The following is a 25357-nucleotide window of genomic DNA, read 5'->3' on the forward strand; positions in this document are numbered from 1 at the left end:
TGCAATTTCTATACTAAATGTACTGGAATAACTCAGAATAAAAGGAAAACTGAACACTATAAAAAAACAGAGAAAGTAGCTACATCAACTTCCCTTACAGGGCTTCTCTTCCTGTCACAGTATTTCTTGTAGACGGCACTGAAATCCTAGGAAGAAATTAACTACCCAGTTACAGACCCCAAAGCACTGACTTCCCACGTTTCCTCTAAGCTGTGTTACTTATCTAAACGTGGAGGGCTTTTATGGTAGTGGTAGGCAATATCAGGTTTTTTCTGCCACCACCTCTGCTTTAAAGCTTTGTATCATATTGCAAATCAACACCTTTTGCTCAAACAAACCGACTTCAGAGCAGCATAGTCTTCCCAATCTTTAAAGCACCAGCTTCCATCGTTTTTCGTCTCCAGCTAGAAATACTTCCTCTAAACATAACATTAGCAAGGTAATAATAAGTGGTGACTTTCAAAAAGGAGCCTTTTCGAAAGACAGTCCTATCAATTTCAAGGAAATCAATTGACTTAGACAATCACTTGAAGTGACCATCCGGATTGAAGCTAAATGAGACTGTAAGACAAACTGAAAGTAGCATCTACCATCCTGTACTGAACACTTTCTTGATACAAAGACAGTTTTCTGTAAGGCTGCTTCAGTTCTCATCTCAGGCTGGTTCCATAGGCCACTGTTGTCAATGGAAACACTCAGACTTCAGAACTACTTTCACCACATTTTGATTTGAATTCAATTACACAGTATTAATTCTTTGCACCTCCCTATTACTGCTTCACTCAGAGCTGCTGAAACAAAAATGTATAAGGGAAGGTAACTGTTACCAAGCCATATACAAATGGACAAAGCACAGAAGAGATGCTGACTATACAAACTGTTAACAAAAATATGCCAAATTTCTACTATCGGGTCCATTAAAATGCACTGCAGCATCCAAAAAATACATGGGGTAACTAAGAAAAGACATGGGAAACCACTGCTACTAAATTTTACCCTCTTGAATTTTATGCACATGCAACACCAAAACATGACAATAATGAAGTGGGCCACGTCTCCATGTTATGAAGCTCCTGATTCGTAGATATTCATTACACCTCAGCTAGGAGAGTCCTCCTCTTTCACTGTTGCCCCTGAACTAAAGCTTAGATCATACAGTACAGTGTGAAAAACAGCCTCAGAGGAGTTCTCACTTGCTGAGAGAGTCTGCAGAAGGTTAGCTGCACAGGCACAAGCCACCCCGGTCGCATACCAGATCCCATATGTCAAGGTTTTGGAACAGCAGGTTTATTTTTGGCTTTGCATATTAATACTCCATTCCTCTTTTGGACTTAAGGAAAAACTGAACATTTCAATAGTAAAAGCAATGCAAACCTCATTAGCGATAATGCAAATGTTCTTTAGCAAAGTTATTCCACCTGAATATATAATAGGAAAAATTATTATTATTATGTAACACCACACCCCAACACTATACAGAATCTCATCTCATACCCACATCTTTCCCAAAACCACACTGAGTTCTAGGGGCGAAGATAAAAGCTGCACACTTTCTCTGGGTGCCAAAAGCCCTAGAACTGGACAACAGAAGTGAGAGCAATCCCATCCAGCCAAATCCTTACAGACCCAGCCTCGATGCGGACACTGTGCCAGGTGGCACCCGACTACAGCCTCACTGATGGAGATGATGACAGCAAGCAACTTATGGATCTAGAACTGCTTGCAGCCCCCTGCATCAGCACTGGCAATCTGACAGGAGTGCAATCACACATCCTTCAAAACAAGCAAACTGAAAGGATGGAGACTTTCCTCCAGTGGCTATGGCTTTGTGTTGTTGCTGTTAATACACCTAACGTTTAAAGAGCTGCAAGCAGATGCCCCAGTCCTGCAAGCAGCATCACCCACTGCAGTAAGGAGGAGCCAAAAGCACAGCAAACAAAAGGAGACAGCAAGTTCCCAGACAGAGAGACCAAAAGGTATGAAATGTTTAAGTACAGAACTTCCAAACATAAAAATCATCTTAAATCTTGGAAAGAACACAAATCCCCAGCCCTAAGAAACAAGAAAGAAAAAACACGGCTGCTTTGTCAACTTTCTAACAGCTCTTTCTGGCACTGGAAAAAATATATTAAGAAGTTAGTGTCCCAAATAGTTCTGCAGTGGCTAAATAATCAAAACTGGATTCTAGTTCTACACAAACAAATTGGGCTTTTCTTCAGTTCTACATGGCTAATCTGTCTTTTGGAGACCCTACCCCAATTGTGGCTTCCTTCTCATCCCCATCACACCTGCATCACATAGCCTACTATCTGACAGGTTTCATAGATTTCTAGGCATATTGTGGATTTAAAGCTAATGCTGAGGGTCTGAATAACATTCTGTCTCATTAAATTATCTTCATCTTACGCCAAAAAATGAGGAAATTGGGAAAAGCACACATCAGTTCTTTGAGCACAAAATATCTGGAGGTTTGGTTACGAGCTCCAGAAGCCCAGAAGCAGCATAGCCCCATACTGAAAGCAGCACCAGGAGCAGCAAATAAATCTCTGTTTCTCCTGAAACTGTTATGTTTTGGTTTTGTGAGGTTTCTTTCTTTTTTTTTTTGTATGTAAGTTTTTGTCGTTTAAAACAATAATAATAATCTTTTCTAAGCCCCTTTATGTTATTTCCTCTAAATATACAAAAGATTACAAGAAATAAAGGGAAACCTAGCACAGATGATGAAAGTGATTAGAGGCTTAGAAAGACTTCCATATGAGGCGAGATTATTAAGAAGTCTGCCTTGCTTACAGACAAGATGAATGGGAGGGATCATAAGAGAGACACGAGAAAAAGGGAAGAGACATTCTGAGGACGTTTTTTTATTGCTAGAATATGAGAAAACAAGTGGAAACCTGTACTTCTTTGTTTTCTAATGTCAGGCTTTTTTTGGTACAATCACACAAGAATCATTTCATCCCCCCAAACACTGATTCTACTGCTATTCTCACTAAGGCTGAAAACATAGGAAGATTGAAAATAAGGATGTCCACCTGTTAACAAAATAAGCCCCACACATCCACATCTGCTCCAGGTGAGACTTTTTTTTTTTCTTAAACAGTAATAATTATTACCATTTCAAATATAAAATTATCACTACTGAGGGAGAGTTCTGAACAGGATCCAATGTTCCATACATTACACAACCAGGGGTTTCCTGCATCTCTGTCCAAAGCACCTGGTGTTGGTTAAAAGCAGGATGCATCTCTGCATAGGCTTGCAATGGGATGCAGTACAGGAACTGGTGCTCCAGTTGTACTAGAAGAGGATTTTTATTGTACAAGGCCACATGTATAAACTGATAATCCTGACGCATTGCAGAGGACACCTGTTCTGAAAGGCTTTAGGGATCGAGATTGAAGAGCTCTGATCAGCAGCAAAAAAGTATGCACAGGCTTCTGAGATCCAAACAGGACAACCTGGTGAGCACTCAGAAGTGAGAGATTTAACATGGCCCCAACAAGCAGTCCTGAAGCACACAATAACATAATGAGGCACAAATTAGCAGACTGAAGAGGTTTTATGCCTCACTCGGTACTGCCACGCACAGCTCCCCAACAACTTGGCCAAAGAGGGGAGCAGAACCCCAACCTCTCCCTCAAAGTTCTTGGCCTCCTCAAGCAGCAGTAATTCTCCATACGGTAAGAATGACACAGCTGTTCCTCATTAAAGCGTTTTCTCTCTTTCAGGCGCTGAGATCTTTGCACAAAACGTAACACAGCTCATTGGAGAACTGTCAGCAGAGCCCAGGAAATCATACTTCGAGTGGTCTTAAACAGGAAGGCACTGAACAGAGCCAGTCCCTTACACTGAAGGAGCTTTAGACAAGCAGCAGGAATTGTAAGTAATCTTTTCTCCCCCTCAGAAGGCTGTATTCATGGTAAGTTGCTCTAGCAATTCTACAAACTGAATTTGGTGATGACTTTCTCCAGCATACACAGTAGTAGTTTGGAGACAGTCAGGACACAGCTGAAACCCATAAGGCTGGCTAAGTCCCTCCAAAACCTAGCCTCCCAAAAACCAGACTCAGTATCCTATTTTAAGCAGACTAAGAGGTCCAGCAGCTATCTTGCCTCCTCTTTTCCTCAAGCTACATTACATGCACCTCACCCTATTTACTATGCACCGTCTCCACTGTGCTGATGGAGGCAGCTCTGAGACTGCTTCACACAAGCATTGCCCGGATTGCCTGGGCTCTAAGAGTACCCTCCCACTGCTGCTGTGTTCATTCTCTGTGTTGTTTTTCTCCATGAATGTTTGAGAACTGCAGCTTCAACTCCAGCTGCTCTGACGCTCTTTGTTCAGTCTTTAAGAGAGAAACAGCATCCTTCTTTCTTGCTTCTTTCCTACATAATAGCACCAATTGTTGCTGCTCCAGTGCCTGGCCATTTCTGTCCCTCTGGTTAAAGCAGCAAGAGGAATGATGAAGTTATCCAGGAAAACATCCTATTTGTCCCTAATAAGCACAAACGTACTTAATGCCAGCTCTTGCCATCATCTGGAGTACAAAGCCTGCTGCTTCCATTTCTGCCAGTTATATTACAAGTTCCCTGGAGCTACACAACTCTTAAAGCACAGACCCTGGAACAACGCAATTACATGGCCTTTAGGAACTTGATAAAGAGCTATGTTTCCGATTCCCGTGGTTGCAGGAAGGAAAGGAGAGGTTAACTCTGATGAAACGAAACTCAGAATTAGACCAAAGTCCAATGAGTTCATGAAACTGTCTTAAGATGAGATTTTTATTATTATTATTTTTCCATATGCAGGTATGATGCACTGTACCACATGTTAGCCATTATACTTCATGCTATTAAGCAGATCAGCTGGACTACAGAGTAGAAACTCCCATTTTAGCTCTTACACATGCCCCAAATCAGCCTTGAAGGCATGCAGTTTTCTTCCACGGCCATGCTAAGTTACACAGCACATTATACGTCCAGCAAGAACAATGAAAAAAACTAACTAGTTCACCTTATAAAGAGAAAAAGAAAGGAAATACATACAATTTGTAACCAGGTTATGAGTAGCACACACACTGAGCTTGCAGCATGGAGAGCATTCTAGACTTCAGTAGTAAAGCTACAGTGGGTAGGCTTCCCTATCTTAAAACATTTCATTACGCAGCAACAATCAGCAGCACACCTTTTCAGCACTTTTAATTCATGGGTTGGGAGGGGGTGGAGAGAACACCACGGACAGAAGAGAGAAAAAGCCCAAATCCTGCAGCGTGCTGCAGCGTGTGCCTTACACCTGTTGGAGCTGAGCCTCGGGGGAAGAACCCAAACCCACACAGACCCCTGAGAACCACCTGCCCTCACCACAGCAAGGAGTTGTCAGTACAGGTAGCATATGTTACACGAATAAAACAATAATAATAATGAAGTGAAGCTCAACTTGCTAGCGGACCATAAGTAAAACTATCCCACGCAGCGGCACATAGCATATGCCATCACCCAGGGCACATAGATACACCTTTGTGTCCACCTCAGGGCAGAGCCCGGCCCTCCCGCAGGCTCCGGAGCAGGGCAGCCGCCGTGCTGTGCCGCTGGATGAATTCTCCGATCCACAGGTCAGCGACCACGAGCGGCGTAGCGCCAGCCCGAGCCCGGCGACCCGCAGGAACTCCCAAAATCACTAACGCTGTTGTTGCCGGTGAGCAAGTTCTCTCCCTCCCACCTCCTACTAGTTTCTATCGCGTGTCGGTTTCTGTTATGCCAACAGCCGGTTTCTTTCCATCTTCTTGTACTGACAAGCGAGCGCTCAGGATCGGGAGCACGGCACAGAAGCGCACGCTAACAGCCCACATCCCTCCAGCTCCACCACGGCACAACGCGAGCGGGGACCCCGTGGCAGCAGCTGCGGGTCGGGGCTGCTCCTCACAGCCAGGCACCGCGGCACAAAACTTCCCGAGCTCGGCCCCGAACCCCCATGCGCTTTACCCGCGTCTTGCGGCGCCGGTGCCGCTCCGGGTCCGAGTACGTCCTGTCCACGGCCAGCGCCGTGTCGCTGCCCGGCATCGCGGCGCGAGGCTGCGCTTCTCCTCCTCCTGCCGCTGCTCCGTCCGGGCACGGCTCCGAGCAAAGGTCCCGCCAGCGGCCACCCAGCACCGGCACTGATATGCCGCTGCCGCTGCCGCCGCCGCCGCCGTGCGGGAGGGACGGGCACGCCTCGGGGCGGCGCGCGGCTGCACGGCTTCTCCTCCGGCGCACCCGGATTAACCCCTCGACGGCCCGGCGCGTCGGAGAGGCGGCGCCTGAGAACGCGGGGCCCTCCCAGCCCCGGGTGGAGAAAGGCGGAGGCCCGAGGGGAGAAGGTGGGGCGGCGCCGGCGGCGCGGTTTGGCGGAACGCCGCGGCGCGAAGCCCCCGGGCACGGCTGGGTGCTGCCCGGGGCCGTGTGCGGAACGCACGCGGTCTGTCGAATCAACCAAATCGTCCGCGTTGGGCTTTCCGAGGTGATGGACTGCAGCAACTGGTGACGTTTCGGTCCCCATTATACACAGAAGATAAATCCTTCAGCGTTCAATTGCATGGCAGCCACGAGCCACACCTGTGCGCAACGTGCCTTCCTCGGGGAAATGCCTCCTGTGCTTTAATTCCTGAGGGCTGAGAAGAAACTCTTTACTGTGAGGGTGGAGAGACGCAGGAACAGATTGCCCAGTGAGGCTCCCACCCTGGAGGCATTCAAGGCTAGGCTCGATGGGCCCACAGCAGTGGGTTGGAACTCGATGATTTTAAAGCTCCCTTCCAACCCAAACCATTCTATGATCTTCAGAATAGCTACACGAAAAATATATTTAAATGCATAACATTTAACACATTTTAAATTAAAGAAAAGTGCAAGTAGAATACTCTTCCTATAATCATTCAGAAAACTGTAGCGAGGCAGTCTTTTTCTGAGCTAAGTAGAATACTTGTCACCATCTCTATGTTGTTACACAGTGATCCAGGATCGCCATCAGATGGGCCCAGCAGAACCTCACCCTCGGGTTGAGCTGTTGGGATGCTCAGTGTGAGTCATGCTGCTTGCCTTCTCTAGCTGGAGGCAGCAACAGTCCCAAGGCATGCACATACATAAACACACATATATCGACACAGCTAACGGGCACTGGAGGGGATTGCTGCCTTTATGAACGTGTCTCCCTGCTGATATTTGCTTGTTTTCTTTAATTTGAATCTTATGAGATAATCTACTATCAGAGGTAAGTTATCTGACATTATTATCTGACATATTATTGTTGTTTTCACTGTGTGAGGCCTTCAAAACTTTTAGACCTGACATTCCAAAGGAAAAAAACGCACCCTAGAAATAACCTTCTTGGCAGGTGTTTCTACTTCAAATCCAACAGTGGTTTGTTCAAACTTATTAAAAATTCAGAGACCAACTGAGCAGTTGGTGAGTATGCTACAGGAAGCAGTACTTTCCCTATGCAGAAATCATGCAAGCAAACTCACGCAAGCTACCTGCACACACGTGACAACTTGTCATTCTTCTTACATAGCTGAACTTGGAAGGCTGTCAGGAAAAAGCTTTCAAGTGGGAACTGGGTTTCTTCAGTCCCCCAGCTCAGACACAAAAGTTAATTTACAACTCCAAATATCCCAGAGGGTGGGGAACTCAGGAGATGAAGGTCAGTAGGAAATGAGACAGCCAAATGTTGTGGGTTTGGGGTTTTCACTGAAGTGATAATTGCAGTTTCCGAAGGGGACTGTGTGGTTCCCAGCACATAGGATGAAACACCCTTACTACCTCAGAAACCTTCAGGACTTCTTTTTAAGCCTTGCCAGTTGATCCAAGCATGGAGAGGGTAAGTTGGAAAAAGGACATGTAAAGAGCTTCAGTCGCTTGGCTTTTTAGCAATACAAGTCTTTCTGTAAATCACAGATGATTCAATAATTGAGAGTTTTATTTAAATAATATCAGCTTTATTTAAATAATACCAGCAGGCTATCAATAAAATGATGAAACTTCTCTTCCAGAGGAAGAGAGATAGGAACGTGTAATACATAGTTGGGAGAATATTGTGTGTGCTTGGTCACAGCAGTATTAACACGGATACAGACATATATACAAAGAAAGCTCTCCTGATGTACCTTTTAGGAAGAGGTTTGTTCGGCCATGCACAGGCAACTAACTTCCCCTCCTCTCACACACTGAGCTGGTTTGCACAGCTCTTCTTCCCCACTCCAAAGCAGACAGGACTGCCTGCAGAACTGCCCAGCACAGTACTTCCCACAGCCTCACCAGACACTTCTTCTCACTGTCATTTTCAAAAGCCCACAGACTTGGATAAATGTTCTTCCCACACGCTGCACCTATTCCCAACTGAACCTTCCATCCACTAAAGCAAATACCTCCAAATATGAGCAGGAATTGGAGCTTAAAGTGACACAGGTAGAAGTGGTTGCCCATAGGAGAATTCTCTCACTGCTTTATATTCTGACAAAGTCATTTTTACATCCATTTCTATGGTTTAAGCTAATGATAAAACTGTTAAATCATGCCAGGAATCCACTGTGCCAACTTAAAGTTCAGATTTCTCAAAATGGTTCACAGACTGCCCAGCTGTCCTTATAGGCACAGCATTCTTTCATCCTTTTCCAATGTTTTTCCTCGCATCAGGACACCAGCACTACTCACAGTGATTAACTCTTGATATTTACATTATTTTGCTGGCCTTCTTTAAGAAGTGACCTTTTAAAAATCAAGCAAGTTAGGAGTGGAAGGTCTGTTTAAACTTAGGATGACAGAAGAAGGGCATATAGCACCATATGTGGCACACAGCGGAGCAGACATCAGTGCTGCATTCAACTGCATTATCCTGTTTCAGGAAAACAAAATCTCTGGGGGTTGAGCAGAGGCAGTGACCAAAGCATGAGACATCCAGCTTGCTCCCCCTGCACGAGCTGCATCCTTGCCATCCGTTTCCTGTAGCATGACCCCACGCAACAGTCACAGCCATTCCATCTGGGAGACACTGATAAGATGCACCGACTTACGCATGGGCCCCTGAGGGAGAAGTGGTGGCAGTGGTGACAGAGAGATTACTGAGCTAAGTCCAGTTCCTCACAGAGTAGTCCGATAGATGGGGTTCTGCACGCATGGGGAAGGAAAACTTGATAGAGATGAAAGGCACCACAGTCCTATTGATTAGGAGACTGGCTAGAAATTTAGCCACGTTCTTTATCCAGTTTTATCATGAATCTTGGCAGCTTACTTCTCCAGGCTTCCACTACCACATTTGTAAAAGGAAAACCACAGCACCTTTCTTCTGCACAGAACCTTGAGTCCTCCAGAATTAAAAACACTATTATTAAATGCTGTGTTCTGATGATGCTGGGACAAATTACACATAAAGTGCTAAGTATAAGTTGGCAAAGGCTTGCTCAGGAAGAAGGTGAAGGTCCCTTTTTTCACAACGATAACATCTGTACACTTAAACAGGATACCGGGGCTTCTTACAACAGACTTTTCAACACTGCCTCCAAAACATTTTTCAAAAGCTTGTCACAGCCAGTCTCCAGGGAGAAGTCCGAAGTGATGAGAGCCTGCCAGTGCCATTTCTAAATCTGACAGCAAATGGGACAGCGCTGAGTGGCGTAGGTTATCCATGAGCACGAGTCACTGCTCCCAGTGCTGCTGCCAAAGCATGAGTCTCATACCCGCGGGAAAGGAGGTGCTCGGTCTGCCAGTGCCAACATGAACCTGCAAGGGATCACACTATGACTGACAGGCTGCTTTGCCAGCCTGAACATCACTCAGAAGCTCTGACGATGACAAACGCTCAGATATTTATTAAAAACTTCCAATCAGATCCCCTCCCCCTCTCCTCTCCTCATACAGACCTTTTTTAATGCACTTTCAGGATCTAACACTCCAAAAGTATCCATTTTGCACACCTAAAAACTCCCAACCTAAGACTGTCTGTGTTTATCACTGCAATGTATTGATAGAGGATTAAGGACAAATAAGCACGTGCAAAATTCCAGCTGAGGGCAGCAGAAGTCCTCCCCCTTCCTTCTTTGCCCTGTCCTTGTACAGACAAGGAAATTGCTGCTATATAATTCCCCTCTGCTGCTGCTGACAGCGATAGTGCAAACTATCTACAGGATGGTGGCAGTGTTTTGCATGTTAAATGCTATCATTAAGAACCTTTTTAGCTGACAGAAATAAGGACTGTTCTCTATATCCAAGAAACTGCCTGGCATCCAGCTATTTACAGGAAAGATGACCCATGTTGCAGAGGCAACACGGTACAGAATTCTCCCTTGGGCAAAGGAAATGGTTGTTGCTCATCAGTGTACAAATTGTTTTCGGCTTCACAATATCTGATTTGGAGCTCAGTTGGGAATGAGCATATCCAACCTGCTCGCCTCAAATCAGCCTTGGCATTACCATGGGGTATACAGGACTGACAGCCACAAACAGGTGCACACCCTCCCAAAAAATGTGAACCTTTTACCCAAAGCACTGTGCCAGAGGTTGTGCCAGTGAGACCTTCTATCCCAAACTGAAACAAAGAAGCCAAAAACTTAGGTATAGCCCATGATAACAACAGTTGCTCAGGGCACACCCTCTATTCAGAGAAGAGCACGCAGCCCCCCTGAAGTGTTTGTAGCTGGATAGCTGACACCTGAGCTCCTAAAGGCACTGCAAGTGAATACAATAACACCACACTTGCACCATACTACTTGTTTGGCTGCAGCTTCAGACATCCCGACTTTGTTTATGGCTGATGATTGCACACAGATTGTACATTGTACTGGACAGGAATCTGCCAATTCTATTTGCCTATGAAGTGCTTTGCCCGTGTGTGACCCCATATACATTAAGTCATGCTAAATGTGTGGCATCATGTATTTCCATATCAACAAACAATGTCAAATGCTGGAGCAGGACTTCTTTGCCAATCAGCCAGAAAACACAGATAGGTTACCAGAGGACAGAAAAATCAATGATCAGACAACTATGCCTACGCTTCTTCCTCGTGAGCCTTGTTACAACATGGAAACTGCCACAGCCCTCCGGGTTTCACTACAGTCATTCTCTATTTACAGACATGCAAATAATGGGAGCACAAAGTTCAGTTTCTCTCTCCACCATCAGTCGACCGACCATCTACACTTCACCTAGCTGTGGTCCTGCTAACTCTAGTTCACTGCAGCATGAAAGCTCTCCTTTAAGAGGACCTGTGTAGGGACCTATGTTAAGCATGTTGTCTGTTGTGTTATCAAGCATTAATGTAAACCATTAGATAAAAATTATTAAGAGCCCATTTAAAATGGGTGAAAGGAAAACAGAAAGCTCATTCCAGTTTACTTCTCCATGTGCCAGACTTAAACACATGACATTTAGCTCCGATTTAGGTGACAGGGACTTGAAATAGCCTCAACTAAGCAGAAAGCCAAAATGTCATTGTGTTTAATTGGCATACATTTTCCAAGTGCCTGATTTTCTCAACAAATGTCTTAAAGGCAGCAAATAACAAAATAACCAACAAACCAGACAGACACACAAAAGCCCTACAGCACAATACAGACAGTATACATTAGGCTAAGTAAATTGATATGACTCATCATTTGTACGTATGGACCAGCACTCTCCCTTCAATCACCTGAATACAGCACTTTATCAAGGAGCAGGTTCTGGGGTATTACTCCATATACTATATAATTCTATGGAATAGTTTCCATACAATAAAGTATTTGCTGTAATTGCCCCTCAGCTGTATTGCAGACATATATTAAATCCATTTTACTTTCATTTTATAATGCTTTTTATGGATAAAACTCAGATCTGCTATCTAAAGTTTTGCCAGTTGCTTCATAAAGCAAAGCTTTTATCACATATTTCTGCATATTTCACAGCAAATTAACTTGCTACCAATGTTCCAAAGATAGCTGTAGATCTTCCTAACTTCTTGCATGTAAGTATTCATTCTTAACAAGATTGAATTGCAACACCTGCACACATATACTTTTCTGGATCCGAATGATATAATTTTGAACTACTGGAATAATTATTTAGATTAAGATACAGCAAGATTTCTGTTTTTAAATCTCATCTGGCAGATGCTGAAGAACAGTATGTGAAATATTATATTTTAAGCAGAAAAGATAAAACTGAATTTTTAACATATATTCATACCCTGATGGACCTTCTGAAAATCAAAAATCCATAAGCTATTATTCATTGTGAAATTGGCAGCCCTGCTCATGGCAGGGGGTTGGAACTAGATGAGCTTTGAGGTCCCTCCCAACCCCTGCAGTTCTGTGATTCAATGAAGTCTGAGAAGCCAGAGATTTAAGTCTTCTACTTTGTTCTTCTACAAGCAATAAAATATATGAAATATCACACAGTTTTATGGTTGTTTTTTTCATCCCTGGGATGTTTTAGCAGGAATATATGAGCAGTAGGATATTTTACAATTAATTTGGAAACTACAGCAACATGAGTTACAATCACAGAATTGCAGGGGTTGGAGGGGACCTCAAGAAATCATTGAGTCCAACCCCCTGCTCAAGAAGGTTCCCTACAATAGATCATAGAGGCAGGCTTCCAGATGGGTCTTGAGTATCTCCATAGAAATAGACTTCTCGGCCTCTCTGAGCAACCTGTTTCAGTGCCCTGTTACCCTTACTGTAAAGAAATTCTTCCACATGTTAGTACAGAACTTCCTATGTACAAGTTTTAAGCCATTACTCACAGTTCTATCACTACACACCACTGAGAGGTGTCTGGCCTCATCCATTTGCTTCCCACCCCCTTTAGATATTCACAAATATTTATCAAATAGCCCCTCAGTCTTTTTTTCCTCAGGCTGAACAGACCCATGTCACTCAGACTTTCCTCTTACAGGAGATGCCCCAGGCCCATCAACATCTTTGTGTCCCAAAAGAAATCCCAGCATTTCAGGGGAGTTTCTCCTTTAAGTTCCATGAAAGAAAACATTACAGCACCAGATCTCTAGAAGGTGGAACGGCGGAGATGCAACACTGACCAATAAGAATTTCTGTACTACCATATAAGAATATCATTTTCTGGACCAAAACTAAGATGAGGCTGTCTCCGCCTACCTTAAAAAAAGCAGTTATAGCAGAAGTGCTGGGGTTGGCCTGATCCAGAACAGTGGCAGGGAGTTGCCTCTGCTTGAGCTACAAGCAGCTCCCACTTCTTTTTTGTAAGCACCTCAGGCCAACAATTTTACAGATGCCAAATAGATTTTATAAGCCCAGTATAAAGGCATGCCATTATCAACAGGAATCTCACTAATCAAAATAGAGGAAAAAACTGTAATAATTACAGGCTTAATAGCGAAACTGTTCTTTTACAACGTTTCCTTGAATTTCTGTTTGCATGTTTCACACGCACGCACCACCTTACAAACTATTTTATTTGAAGTATTACAAGGGGAGAAATTGAGTGCGCCAGCTTTCCAATTCAGCTAATAAAGATTAATTATGACACGTAGGCTTTGAAACGTTTGCAATCAGGAGTCATATTAGAAAGCATTAAGGCAATATATATACTCTAATAGCAGCATAAAATCACTAACAGCAACATGGCACATATCATAAGGGATTAAGCCTTGTAGTGAGCAGACACATAGAAGTCACGATGAGGTAAGGCAGCTTGTTAGCCAGCAGCTTTAGCTGAGGAGAAGGCATGCTGCACAAATACATACAAACCAGTCAGCAGCAGCTGGTGCTGCACAGGCTGATAGGAAGGGAAAGCACACATCTCTGCTCCAACACTCAACAGATCCACCAGTGTTCAGCACCTCAGACAAACAGGTCTGATACAACTAGGAAACAGAGCAGCGTGATCTTCACCAGCACTCACCAAAATCGTGCATTTCTTCCCATGGAAGTTTGTTTTCTTTCTACACAAAATATTTCCTCATGTTTTCTGTCTTTTGAAAAAATGTATCACAAGCTTTTCACCATTTGAAAACTTACCAGAAAAGATACTCTTAATTAAGAGAGTTTTTTTCTAAGAGAAAAAAAAGCTACATTTTCCATGGTTATGACAAGTTCTCATTAACAAAACCTACAATTCCCAGCAGTTCTGTTCAGTGATGCTGAAACTCTAAGTATGGTTTGAGGATTTGCTCAAGCTGAAGGGAACCCTTCCGCCTTGGCTATGAGGCAAAGCAATTGTGGGCAACATACCTGCAGTACCACAGGATCTGCACGGCCAGCAGCAATGCACGGCTGCCAGCGGGCTCACCCTATATGTACCGTCCCATGCAGATATAGGCGGGCTGTGCAGGGCACCAGAGCTGCAGGAGGGTGCTCCCAGCAGCATGACGTCAGTGGCCCTGAAGCCACAGGCACAGGATGGCACTGGGGCCATAAAGACAAACAGCCTATTATGGTTATGGAGCTGGAAGCAACCCATGCAGGCCGCCCTCAAGCAATAACACAGGTGGGGGTGTGTTTATGTCATGCTCCTAAGCTGCAACACAAAGCAATGACTGCCAGGGTGTGCCTGCCTCAGAATTAGTGTGTAGAACTGATCGAGTTGGTACCCTGTAATGCTACATACATGCATGATCATGGCAGAGAGATATACATCTAATGCTTGTGTTTGGTCTAATATTTTATTCTTGTGGTTGCGCTGTAATTTGGATGCAGCATTGTTGAGCTGGTCAGGGAGCTGATACAGGTGACAACTACCTCTGTTAAAAGAAAATACACTATTGGATAGCGATAGAGAGAGGGATTTGTGTTACACAGCTCCTCATGCAGCAGGCCTGATTTGGCCATGGGCAGGGAGATACCAAGGCCCCACAGAAGGCAGGAGTGAGGACTTTGATCAGAAATTCATGTTCTTAGTTGCCATGGGTTGTGTTGTGTCACAATATTTGTACCCAGACTCTTAACATCAACAAGCAAACTGATCTTTATGTGGATCTGTGATCTTTACAGAGGTTAATTATCTTTGTGAAAGGTAAGGAATGAGGATACAGATAAATGGTAAGCCAACTAACAACTATGTGTGGATAGCCGTAGGAGCACAGGCATGTCAAAACTGTTTTCCCCTTTCCTAAGAGAACTTCAAAAGTACTGAGCTTACATTACAGCCTTGGAAAGAAAACAAGCTTCAGCCAAGCAAAAACCTAGCAGGAAGCATCGGAGTGACTCTTCTGGTGAACTTGAGATCAGCAATTATATCTGGAAAAGTCAGTTCTTGGGGACTGCAATGCCAGCTGCTGAAATTATGATGAGGGAGAGATGAAAACTAATAGGGCTGCCTGAAGGACTGAGGAAAATGCAAATGTGGCATTAGAACATCTGTGGAAATAAAGCGTCTGAGGTAATAGTTCAAACAATTATCTGATCTGCTAGGAAGGGAAAAACATTTATACACAACCAAAATAACTGACCCAGCGGGAAAACTATGCCCCAGTGTTCTCTAAGAATGTGTCACCTTCGGGGGATGCTTCACTAAATCTATCTGAATTTTCCTTGTGCTACTGGTATGGAAATTTCCTTTCACTGTCTGAACTTTGTCTGGTCAGTCCCTCAAACCATAATGTTTTTATTTTTCTAAGGCATCCCAGAGTAAAAAATAAGGGTACATCTGTATGCAACTCAGCTTCACTGATGCAGAAAAGAAGTAGCTGAGCTCAACGAAACCAGCAGAGATATCTTGCATTCCTGTGTAGTGAATGTAGCAGAAAGCAAAGTAAACATCTAAGAGTTAAACAATATCCCTAAGCATATTAAAGTGAATACTTTTAAGTGAATCCTCTTCTTAGGACGAGAATAAAAATAAACAGCTGCTAAGTAATGGCTCTCAGCAAGACTCTTCTACCCATCTATCAAAATCATATAAGTGACTTACAACCAGAAGAGATTAGCAGACCCTAAAACATCAAGTTGCATGCACACGGCTAGATTTTCAGCAGCTTGTTTGCACTGTGACAAATCTTGCTTTAATTTCACATCTCTTCTGCTAAAACTTCTTGCTGCAGCCCTCTTGTTTCCTTCTGTACTACTGGACCTGCACGCACCTACATGTGCAGCAAATGTGTGACGGTAACAACATGTACATCTGCATTTCTCTCTCCCCTGGTTTGGTTTTTCGGTGTTAAGGACACAGCTTCTGAATTAGCACATGAACACCTGCTGCCAGGTCTGTACATCACACTGTAATTGCAGAAATAAGATGAATTACCAGACAGAAAAGCTGTTAGAAGTTAAAAATATGTTGCTTAAGCTATCGTTTCTTTTCTCATTAGCTTTTACAGGCATACACATCAAAATATGCACATCATTTCTTCATGCCCCTCCAATGCTTCTGGCATTTTTTAGGCAGAGCAAGCCGTTTGGCTGTGGCACGGGGCAGCAAACAGGGGAACACCCCAGTCACATCCTCCTATTGGTCTGCCATAAGCCTGAGCTGTTCTCAAGTGGTCACTGTGTTACATGAAGAATAAGTAACAAAATTGGGAAAGGCAAAGAAAGCAATTTGTGGAAGGATGTAGAAGTCTCAAAGAGATCCTAAAGAATAAGCAGGCTTTTTCTGCAGGGTATGTGTCAATTGTAAGGATTTCTGGGCTCATCTTTGTAATTGGGACAAAGCTGTTGACTTCTGAGACCATTACCAATTTCCAGCAGCTAAGATCCTCTCAAATTTCTTCTGTTTTTGATGATAGGCTTTAGCTCAGTAAATGGTAGAGAACCATTAAAGTAGGGGAAAAATCAGCCCTGTAATTGGAACAAGTTTCTCATGGTCTGCAGAACCATTCAAATAAGATGCAGTGTCTGGAGCTGACTACAGCCCCGCTGGGGGCATGCAGTCAAACCTTACATGTCGTCACTATTAAACTGGAAAGCAAATCTTTTCACCACAAGTTCTGTGACACATGGCTACCTTTAATTGTTGGATAGAGTCTCCAGTCACACTTAATCATGCAAATCTATGTATCTCAAGCAAAATATGCAGAAATACATATATTTGTAGACACATATACAAATCAAAAGACAGAATATGCAATAAATTGTAGGATGTTAGGAAACAGAATTGTTTCCTAAATCACAAGTGTGAGATGCTCTATGAAAACTCGCAGTTCTAGCACTTAGCAGCTGCAGTGTTCTCTTACTAATAGGTGGGCTGCAAGCTGGCAGGCAGTCTCTCAGGAGGAGGGAAGAAATACATCGCATCTCTTAGCTGGCTTTTCCTGATTCCATTTACTACGATTTAATTGAATAAGTGCAGAAGAGCTGCCTAAAGTCCATGCATGTGACAGCAGTTTGTTGCTCATGAGAAATTTCAGAAATATGTCCCAAGTTTCTGCATATATGTTTTCCCTCTGATACCAATCTAATGATAGCAGCCAAAGTGATTTTGCTCATTAGGGATTTGATCAGCAGATTGGTGTTGCTGCTTAGATATGTAGGGGAGTCCTGCACATGAGAAGCCACGGTTCTGTTAGACTTCGTGGATCACAGTGCCTGCACTGCTCAGCACTGGCCCTTGCTGCAGCTGCTGCCCATAGGTGGGACATCAGTGGCAATGGGTGCTCAGAGCTAACTCTGCGCACTCACATTTCACAAAGACACCGACATATTTATGCAAGTACTTTGAAGAATATGCCAACCTCATTAGATTATGAGGTACCTGAGAGAGAGAATGAAATCTCTCTGTTTTGCAGGTGTTCAAAATGTGCACATACAAGCTGTTGATTTAATTGATGGCCAATGCCTCTTCTGTGATCTTATTTCAAAGACAAACCGATTTGTTGCTCAGTTGGTAAGGGCTATAGCACACGAATCACATGATAAAACTTAATCATCACTTGATAATCCGTTTGGTCTTTTTACTTCATCACTAATCCGTCTTTCCTTAAAAAAGAGCTGATAAGGAGTGAGGTGAGCCACCAACACAAACTAAAACAGGGGAAAAAATACAGCATTAGCTTTTAGACATGGCCCCAGCACTAACATTGCTGCCCAGGGCCTGAAAGCCCCCCTCGCTGCAAGTTGATTAATATTCAACTGTGATCTTTCTGCATCCTTGGATTTTGTGGCTTGCTTGAAAGACTTAACACATACAGGACCCCCCATATACCAGCCTGAGGGTATTTTTAATTTATATATACATGTATATGTAAGCTGTTGTGCTTTAATACAGCACAGATAAAGATATACAAGCAGTATATAGATGACAGTGTTCCAAGAAAAGAAGCGCTCTGTGGCTCTCTCCCACTGGGTTCTGTGCTCTGTGCCAGCGCAGAACGAATTTCAGCCCTCAGACAGTTTCCAAGTAATCTTATTTCTGTCATCCTCTCTGAAAGATGGGAGACAGTGAATGGATGCCTCAGATGAATTTGAAATAAATTGTAAGGGAGACAGATAGATGCTGTTAACTGAGTCTCCTCTGCTGCTGAAGGCTGAAGCCTCAACTGTGTTCACGTGGAAAATTCTTGTCAGCACAGATGGCTTGTTTTGACCATGCTATGTCATTTAAATGTTATAATAATAACAGAAATTGGGTTATTTTGTGGCAGCAGCCACTTTTCAAGGGAAGCTAAAAGCAGGTGGGCACCAAGAAAGTCATAGCTAGCATTAAGCATGGCAGCAACACCCAGCAATCTACTGTGTAGGTGATGCTGCGAGACACGCGAGAGCTTGCCTGAGACGATCCACTGCATCTGTGAGCACACTGTAATGCAGTGGTACCAAGTTTTAAATCTGCCTGGGAGTGAAAGAATTCAATATAAAAACCTGCTTATGTATGTCAAGTTTTATCTTTAAATGTATATTGGTAACTCGGAGCCTAAGAAAGGCATCAACATCATGCAATGCAAGCACTCTTCATCATATGTGGCTTCCTGGCACCAGAGTAGCACACTGGCCCCTCACTCCCTTTACAGCCATTGCTCACCACATTGTTGGGGAGTAAACATGCAGGCATGTCCTACCCTGCTGTGTCGCCACATGGCTGGCTCCTGAGGACAGGGGGACGGGACCAGCAGCTGAAATTTGCTTTGGAGACCTCCAGGAAGCAGAGAAGAATGCCAGGTGAGGAGATGGCAAAAGCCAGGAGAGCTGGTGGCATTTGTTGTCTGACGCGCTCAGGGTGGAACAAGGATGGAGGGTACAGACAGCCTGTCGAACCAGCTGCTACCTCTGCCTCCATGCATTCATCCCAAGAGTCAAAATAAAACGCACAGCAAAAGAAACAGAAATCTGCAGTAACCTTGCAATCCCCAGGAGCATTCACAGATGCTTAAGGATGCCTGAAAATTTTTATGTAAACTGAAACATCTCTGTAGCCTGCAATGGGTCATTCACCTCACAGAAGTCTCAGCTCAGTTGAAAGCTGAAGACATTACTGAAACTGTGAACCATAAAACCATTTCTATCGATATTTGTTTCCTCTGCTGCCGCTGTAAACGCACTTGTCATTGCAGAAGGCACCACCATCAGCAGGCTCCCTACATCCCACACTGGCCATAGGAACACTACTACAGGCCATGGTGTCCATCGGGTAATGTAAACAGTTTAAGAAGGTGCCAGGTGGGGCACGGGAGAAGGAGCTGAGAGGCTAAGGTCAGATTAGCTCTGCCATGGGAAGAGGCCCAGAGGCCTGTGCCATGCCCCCTGACAAACATCACACACCATGGGCCACGCTCCACCCCTCTGTTAAGCTGGAGCAGGGCCAGAGCGAGCAAGCTGGCTGCCCAACAGCCCCATGCCCACTGTGGCCCAACACCAACCTCCACTCTGAAGGCTGCTGCAGCACAGGGTAGCAACAAACCCAGGAACGGCACCACAGGAAGCAAAAATGGCATGATGTTACCCACAAATCCAGGAGCATACGCATGGAATCTGCCCATGTTGTAAAACTGAGGAACTGCACTATTTTTAGAACATTACTGCTGGCTGTAAACCACTGATCTGTATTGTCCAGCACAATTACCACAGGCTGGCCCCTATGTTCCTCAGAAACTAATTAACCTGTGCAGTCAAGTCTTAAGTTTTCTCACAACCTTTTAAAAATATCTTATTGAGAAGGAAAACATAAACAGAGATTTGAAGCATACACACAAAATAAAACCTTCAACTTCTCTGTTACCCAGTGCTTCCCTGCCCAGCACTTACACAAGAACAGCAAAGGCAGTATTTCTGAGCCTCTCCCTTTCTTTTTATGATCATTATACAACCAGATAATTAAGTTCAGCTGAGGTCATCATACTTTCATTGAGTTCCCAGTCTGACAATGGAAACCTGTGTCTGATATCTGGTTCACAGAAAGATTTTTAACCTTGTTTCCGCCCCCACTACTGTTATAAAACTCTAATCTGCATTGGCTGCTTATTTTTCTTAACCTTTAGAGGCTGTAATTTTGTTCCTTTGCAAGCTTTAATGCTGTAAAGAAAGCAGGCATGTTACTATATAGTTCAAACAACTTTGAATCAATAGTGAAAGACAAGATTGAAGTATACCAGTTCCAAGCTTAGCCTTAGATATAACTTTTCTGATATTTCACCAATGAATTCTACCAGCATGAAAGTTTCCTTAAAGGTCTGAACTATTTGAAGCTTCAGAGCAAAAGGAAATGAAAAGGAGCTATAAAATACTTGAATGAGAACAACACACCTTCTGCTGAGAGGACAGCAAGTCCAGTCACGTACAGTGAATCACAGCAATAAATCACAGCTGCGTGAAACTGCCATCACAGGCTTCTCTACAAGTGTGTGGGCAACAACATCAACAGATGTGGAATTCTGAGTTTCGGCTACAGGGAGAACTACCACTACCAACAAAGCAGTGCTGCAGAAGTCATTGCCCCTCCTGTTCCTCCCAAAGCCTTAACAGCAGTGCTCATGGGGGCTTCAATTTCACGTTACCTTGGCACTTAAATGTCTTTCAAATAACTTCAAATAATTTCAGATAACTCTCCAACGTTTTACACTGAGCCTGCTTCACCTTGTTCATTTTAGTCTGTTAATTCAGGTGTGCAACAAACAGTTCCAGGTTTTGAGTTGATTAGCTGAAGAGCCTTAATTAAAATGCCAGTTAAAATGATAGTGCAATTACAGGGATGTAAGCATTGACAGGTTTCCTTGAGCAATGGGCTTTTATAGCTAAAGGTAATGATTACATTTCTGCGGAAAAAAAATCTTTATTCTGAACTACTGTCAGCCAGCAAAGTACTTGGAATGCATACATCAGGCTCCCCCAGAAAATAATAATCTGGATAAATGGTTCCTCTAGGGACAGCCAGAACTCCAAGCTGTATGTTGCTTCCTCACCTTGTGGAATTTAAGGAAAATGCCACCATAGACACTGGACCATAAAGAGAGCCTTGATTTTTCTGTTCAGATAATGTTGTCTCATTTAATGCACAATATTTGTGCCAAATTTTAGTAGGTATTTAAATAACTTATCAAGTACTGATAACAATGCAGAAGAAATACTGATACAAGCTGCAAACTAAAAAGTCTGCATTACTTTGCATCTGTGCAATTGTTTGCACACAGTACTTCATCTGTTTGCAACAGTACTTCTGTACTGTTGGCCTTTAACCAATACAGAGATACATCCGAGGCATCATCATGCAATGACTAAGTGAATTAGTAACTTCTGACACTTTAGATTGTTGCTGTTCAAGGAGTGTATTCCAAAAGGCATTGAACAACCCATGTGAAACCATCAGTCCACTCATTTCTGGCCCTTGGCAGCATTGCTGCTTGTCCCATCACAACTTTGCCCTTGGCCACCTCATAAAACTGTACAGGTGTGGTTCTGCTTCCCATATACTATCAGTACTCACTTGCACCACGTGTTCATCTTGGAAAAGCACCCACAGGCTGGAACGTGGGCCTACCAACTCAGTTTACTGAGAGAATGCTTTCATTTCAGACCCTCTCTCTCTCTCTTTCTCTCTTTATATATATGTATATAAAATAGGGAAATGTTGCAGTTTCTAAGGTCATCCATGAATCTGCCTAAGTTCAGCAGTGCTGGGAGCATGGAGAACCTGGCACTTCACATTTTGGAATCCAGGGTTAGAGACCACATCACTCCAGTTCTCAGTATCAGTAATACTACTCGCTGAATTGAAATTGCAGAAAATGCATTTGATGGTAAATTACTAATTAAAAGAAAAGGCACGTGGCTACAGCTACTGTGCTATTGCCACCTACAGGTATTCTTCTCTTCCTTAATTACAAAAGGTAACACAGGAAAACACGCTGCTCTGACACTCTTCTCCAATAAAAGCTGCTGTTTCCATCTAACTCACTGAAGATGCAACATCATCAACTCTCCAGCTATAGGCTACAATTGAACATCTACTGTCAAATTCAGTAAATTGCTCCTTAACCAAATGTGGAAAATCTTTGAAAAGTTAAGTGGAAAAAAGGGTAAAAATAAAACTTCTCTTTTGCTAAAGAAGAAAAAAAAAAAAAAAAAGCCTCTCTTTCTAATTCGTAGTGATCAGATAGCATCTCCATATTTAGGTAGCTCCCACTGGCAGTCAAGAACACTGCTGCAGCACCTTTCCAGCAGCAAGGCACACCAACAGGGTGGCAGAAACCCTAAAGCTGAAGCTAGCTGCTGCTCTGCACAATGAGGAACTGGAGGGCTGTGTAGCTTCAAGCCACATCTCAGAACACCAAGTGCACAGCTGCTGCTGTGCCTGCCTTTGCTGCTTTGTCTAAGGGGAGCAGCACTCTGTCTCTTTTTAAGAAAGCACACAGCTGCATGGTGTGCGGTGCCATACAGAAGTGTGAGCAACCTCCAAAAATGCGGAACTTTCTTGTCTTCAGGGTTTGTTTTTTTTTCTTTTTCCTTTCTCTTAAAAATAGGTAGTCCTATTCTGTAGTGGTGACTATAGAGCTTGCTGAGGGAAAAATAGCTACCAATAAGTCAATCACAAAAGGCTTCTGAATGCAGTCCTTAAGCTTATCTGAATTCCCATCTTTGCTACCAGTGCTGTCATTTCCAGATATGCTTGCTGTCTGCAAATGTCACAGGAAAAATAAAAGAAGCTGTGAGTGCTAGCTATTTTGTGAAAAGCTGAAGAAACCAAAATATCAGCAGAAGTGCATAGTCGGAGTAATAGAGGAAAACGCTTGTGGCACATTTTGGTCTTATCATTAAGCACAGAACTGAAATGTGTTGAGAGAGCAAAGGCACCATGGCATGTGCGGATGGGCATGATAGCTGGAACAGAAGAGCTTGAAAACTAGAGAATATAGTTGTCTTGCTTTAGAAGGCCACTTTTAAAAAGTGGTTTTCACTGAAAGGAATTTCACTAAGGATCCAATTGTTACAGGGCTTCCTGGTTTTATGGGAGTAGATAGGTGCCAGTACTGACAGACAGGTGCTATTTGGAAGGATGGACTCTCAGCACAGATAAGACTCTGCTTCAACTTCAGCTATAGCTGCCCCACACCATGTTAATATTCTGTATATTCACAACATTACCAGCAGAGCTAAATCATTGTGACTAACACCTCAGCTATATCTGAGGCTTGTAATTATTTCAGAGCCAGAGAGCTGTGATGTATCTATTCTGAAAACAGAATTAGTTAACATATGCACGTATACAGAATACAAATGATTGTCTTTCATATTAGTTAATCATTCCAGCCCAAATGCAGATATTCCTTTTGGCATGTCTTTTGTCATGTGTATGTGCATAAGAACAATTATGAGCTGACATATGAAACACAAACACCACTTAAACACCACATAGTGGATAATCCCAATTGGATGTGAAGCTCTATGAAGTAAGATACAAAATACATGTATTATTTATGTATATGCACCACCAATTCAACAAAGAAGTAAGCTCAGACTACACAAAGAAAAATTAAAGAAATTCCTTGCTGCAAGGACCTGTGCTTGCACCACCTGCATTCTCCAGTACTGTAATAGGGATGTTTCTTGTTATGTAGGCAGATAAAATCTTATCAACATGGCCTTCGTTCTTATGGGAGAAAAGTAGAACATTAACCTGTAACTCAGTTTCACTTCCATGTTTGCTCAAAAATATTAAGCATTTAACCTTCAAAATAATTTAATTATAGCTGTGAATCATAACCAACCCATGCACTTGGAGCATGCACTCCTTCTGATCGAGAACTGATTTTTCAGAGATTGTGTCAGAGCTGTGTATTGGAATTATATGTAATTACAGCCTTTTAGATACAACATTGCATGAGTCTAAGAGTGTTAGGAGCTTCAATCCTATCATCAAAATGTCTTAGGAATTTAAGGGCTGGATTTGTAGAGATTCACAAATACAAAGCCATCACAAAGTATGTGTTTAATTCATTAGGCATTAAGGCTTTGGCTCATTAGTAGCGATAGCTCAGCTTAGAAGAATTCTCTGCTCCAACCATCTGCCCCTTTCGGATGCCATCCTCCCTCCTGGCAGAGCTAGTTCAGCATCTGGCAAGGGAAATGCCCTCTCACTCGAGTGTGTTCACACACCTTGGTGTCAGTCTGGGTCCCTTCCAGTGCATCCAGATACAATTTAAGATGATGCATGACAGCTGTATGATTTGCCAAGCAATCACTTCCACAGTGGCAGGAATCTCTGAAACAGAGCTGAGTGAAATACTCAGGGCCAGGGTCACTAACACAGCCTTCCCATAAGCTATCCCTGTTTGCAAGCTGAGGTCTCAGTGGCACTCAGACAGAAGCACAAGTTCAATTGCAATTAACAAGGACCTGCACTCTCTGGTATCTATGTCATTGTCAAATATGAGAATTAATAACAGCTGAAGTAAAGTTCCCTTGACCTTGTCAGCCAATGCAGACATGACCTGCACTTCTAATTCACGGCTGTTTGTTTTACAGCAGGTCATAATTTTCATTAATAGCTAAGCTGCTGGCAGATTCCTTGACATTTTGGATGAAAGATCAATCTGGATTTAATAAAGTGATCAAGAGGAAAGAGGTTATAATTCTTTTTCTAAAAAGTCTTCCAAATCAAAGGCACTGTGCAGACTGACATCATGATAAGCAGCAGCTTATTGACACAGCAGTCCATTTGTTAATCAGGGTGACATAATGCAGCTCCTGTCTGGCAAGGCCAAACAGCGCTGCACGTCCACCGGCAGGACACCAGCACAGCATCTTTTCAGCCAGAAGCTCAGGGTAGGCATATTGTAAAGCAATGTTTAAGTAAGGGGTGAGGGGACTTACATGGGTTTATTTTCAACTGTGGACAGACAGGTTCTGGTTTGATTAACAAGTGCAGCAGGCAGGACTAAAGACAATATAAGCAGTCAGATTCAGAGTGCAAAGCTCAGTGCTGCCTCTCCATTCCCCATGAGGAGCTGCAGC

The 25357-nt window shown here is 43.3% G+C and overlaps 1 protein-coding gene across 4 annotated transcripts in view; it reads right to left on the minus strand.

The window, feature by feature from the left end:
• The window catches only part of TMCC3 (transmembrane and coiled-coil domain family 3), a 119911-nt gene that overhangs the window by 35277 nt on the left and 59277 nt on the right, over positions 1-25357 (minus strand). Inside the window, exon 1 of one of the 4 annotated variants that reach the window (XM_048944034.1) lies at positions 5982-6242. The exons of the other annotated variants lie outside the window; for them this stretch is intronic. Within the exon in view, the coding sequence (XP_048799991.1) occupies positions 5982-6059 (78 nt within the window). The 5' untranslated portion in view covers positions 6060-6242. Of the gene's footprint in view, positions 1-5981; positions 6243-25357 lie in introns of those variants that run through there. 4 annotated transcript variants of the gene reach the window in all.

Source organism: Lagopus muta, chromosome 1 (genome assembly GCF_023343835.1).
Source record: "Lagopus muta isolate bLagMut1 chromosome 1, bLagMut1 primary, whole genome shotgun sequence".
NCBI lineage: Eukaryota > Metazoa > Chordata > Aves > Galliformes > Phasianidae > Lagopus > Lagopus muta.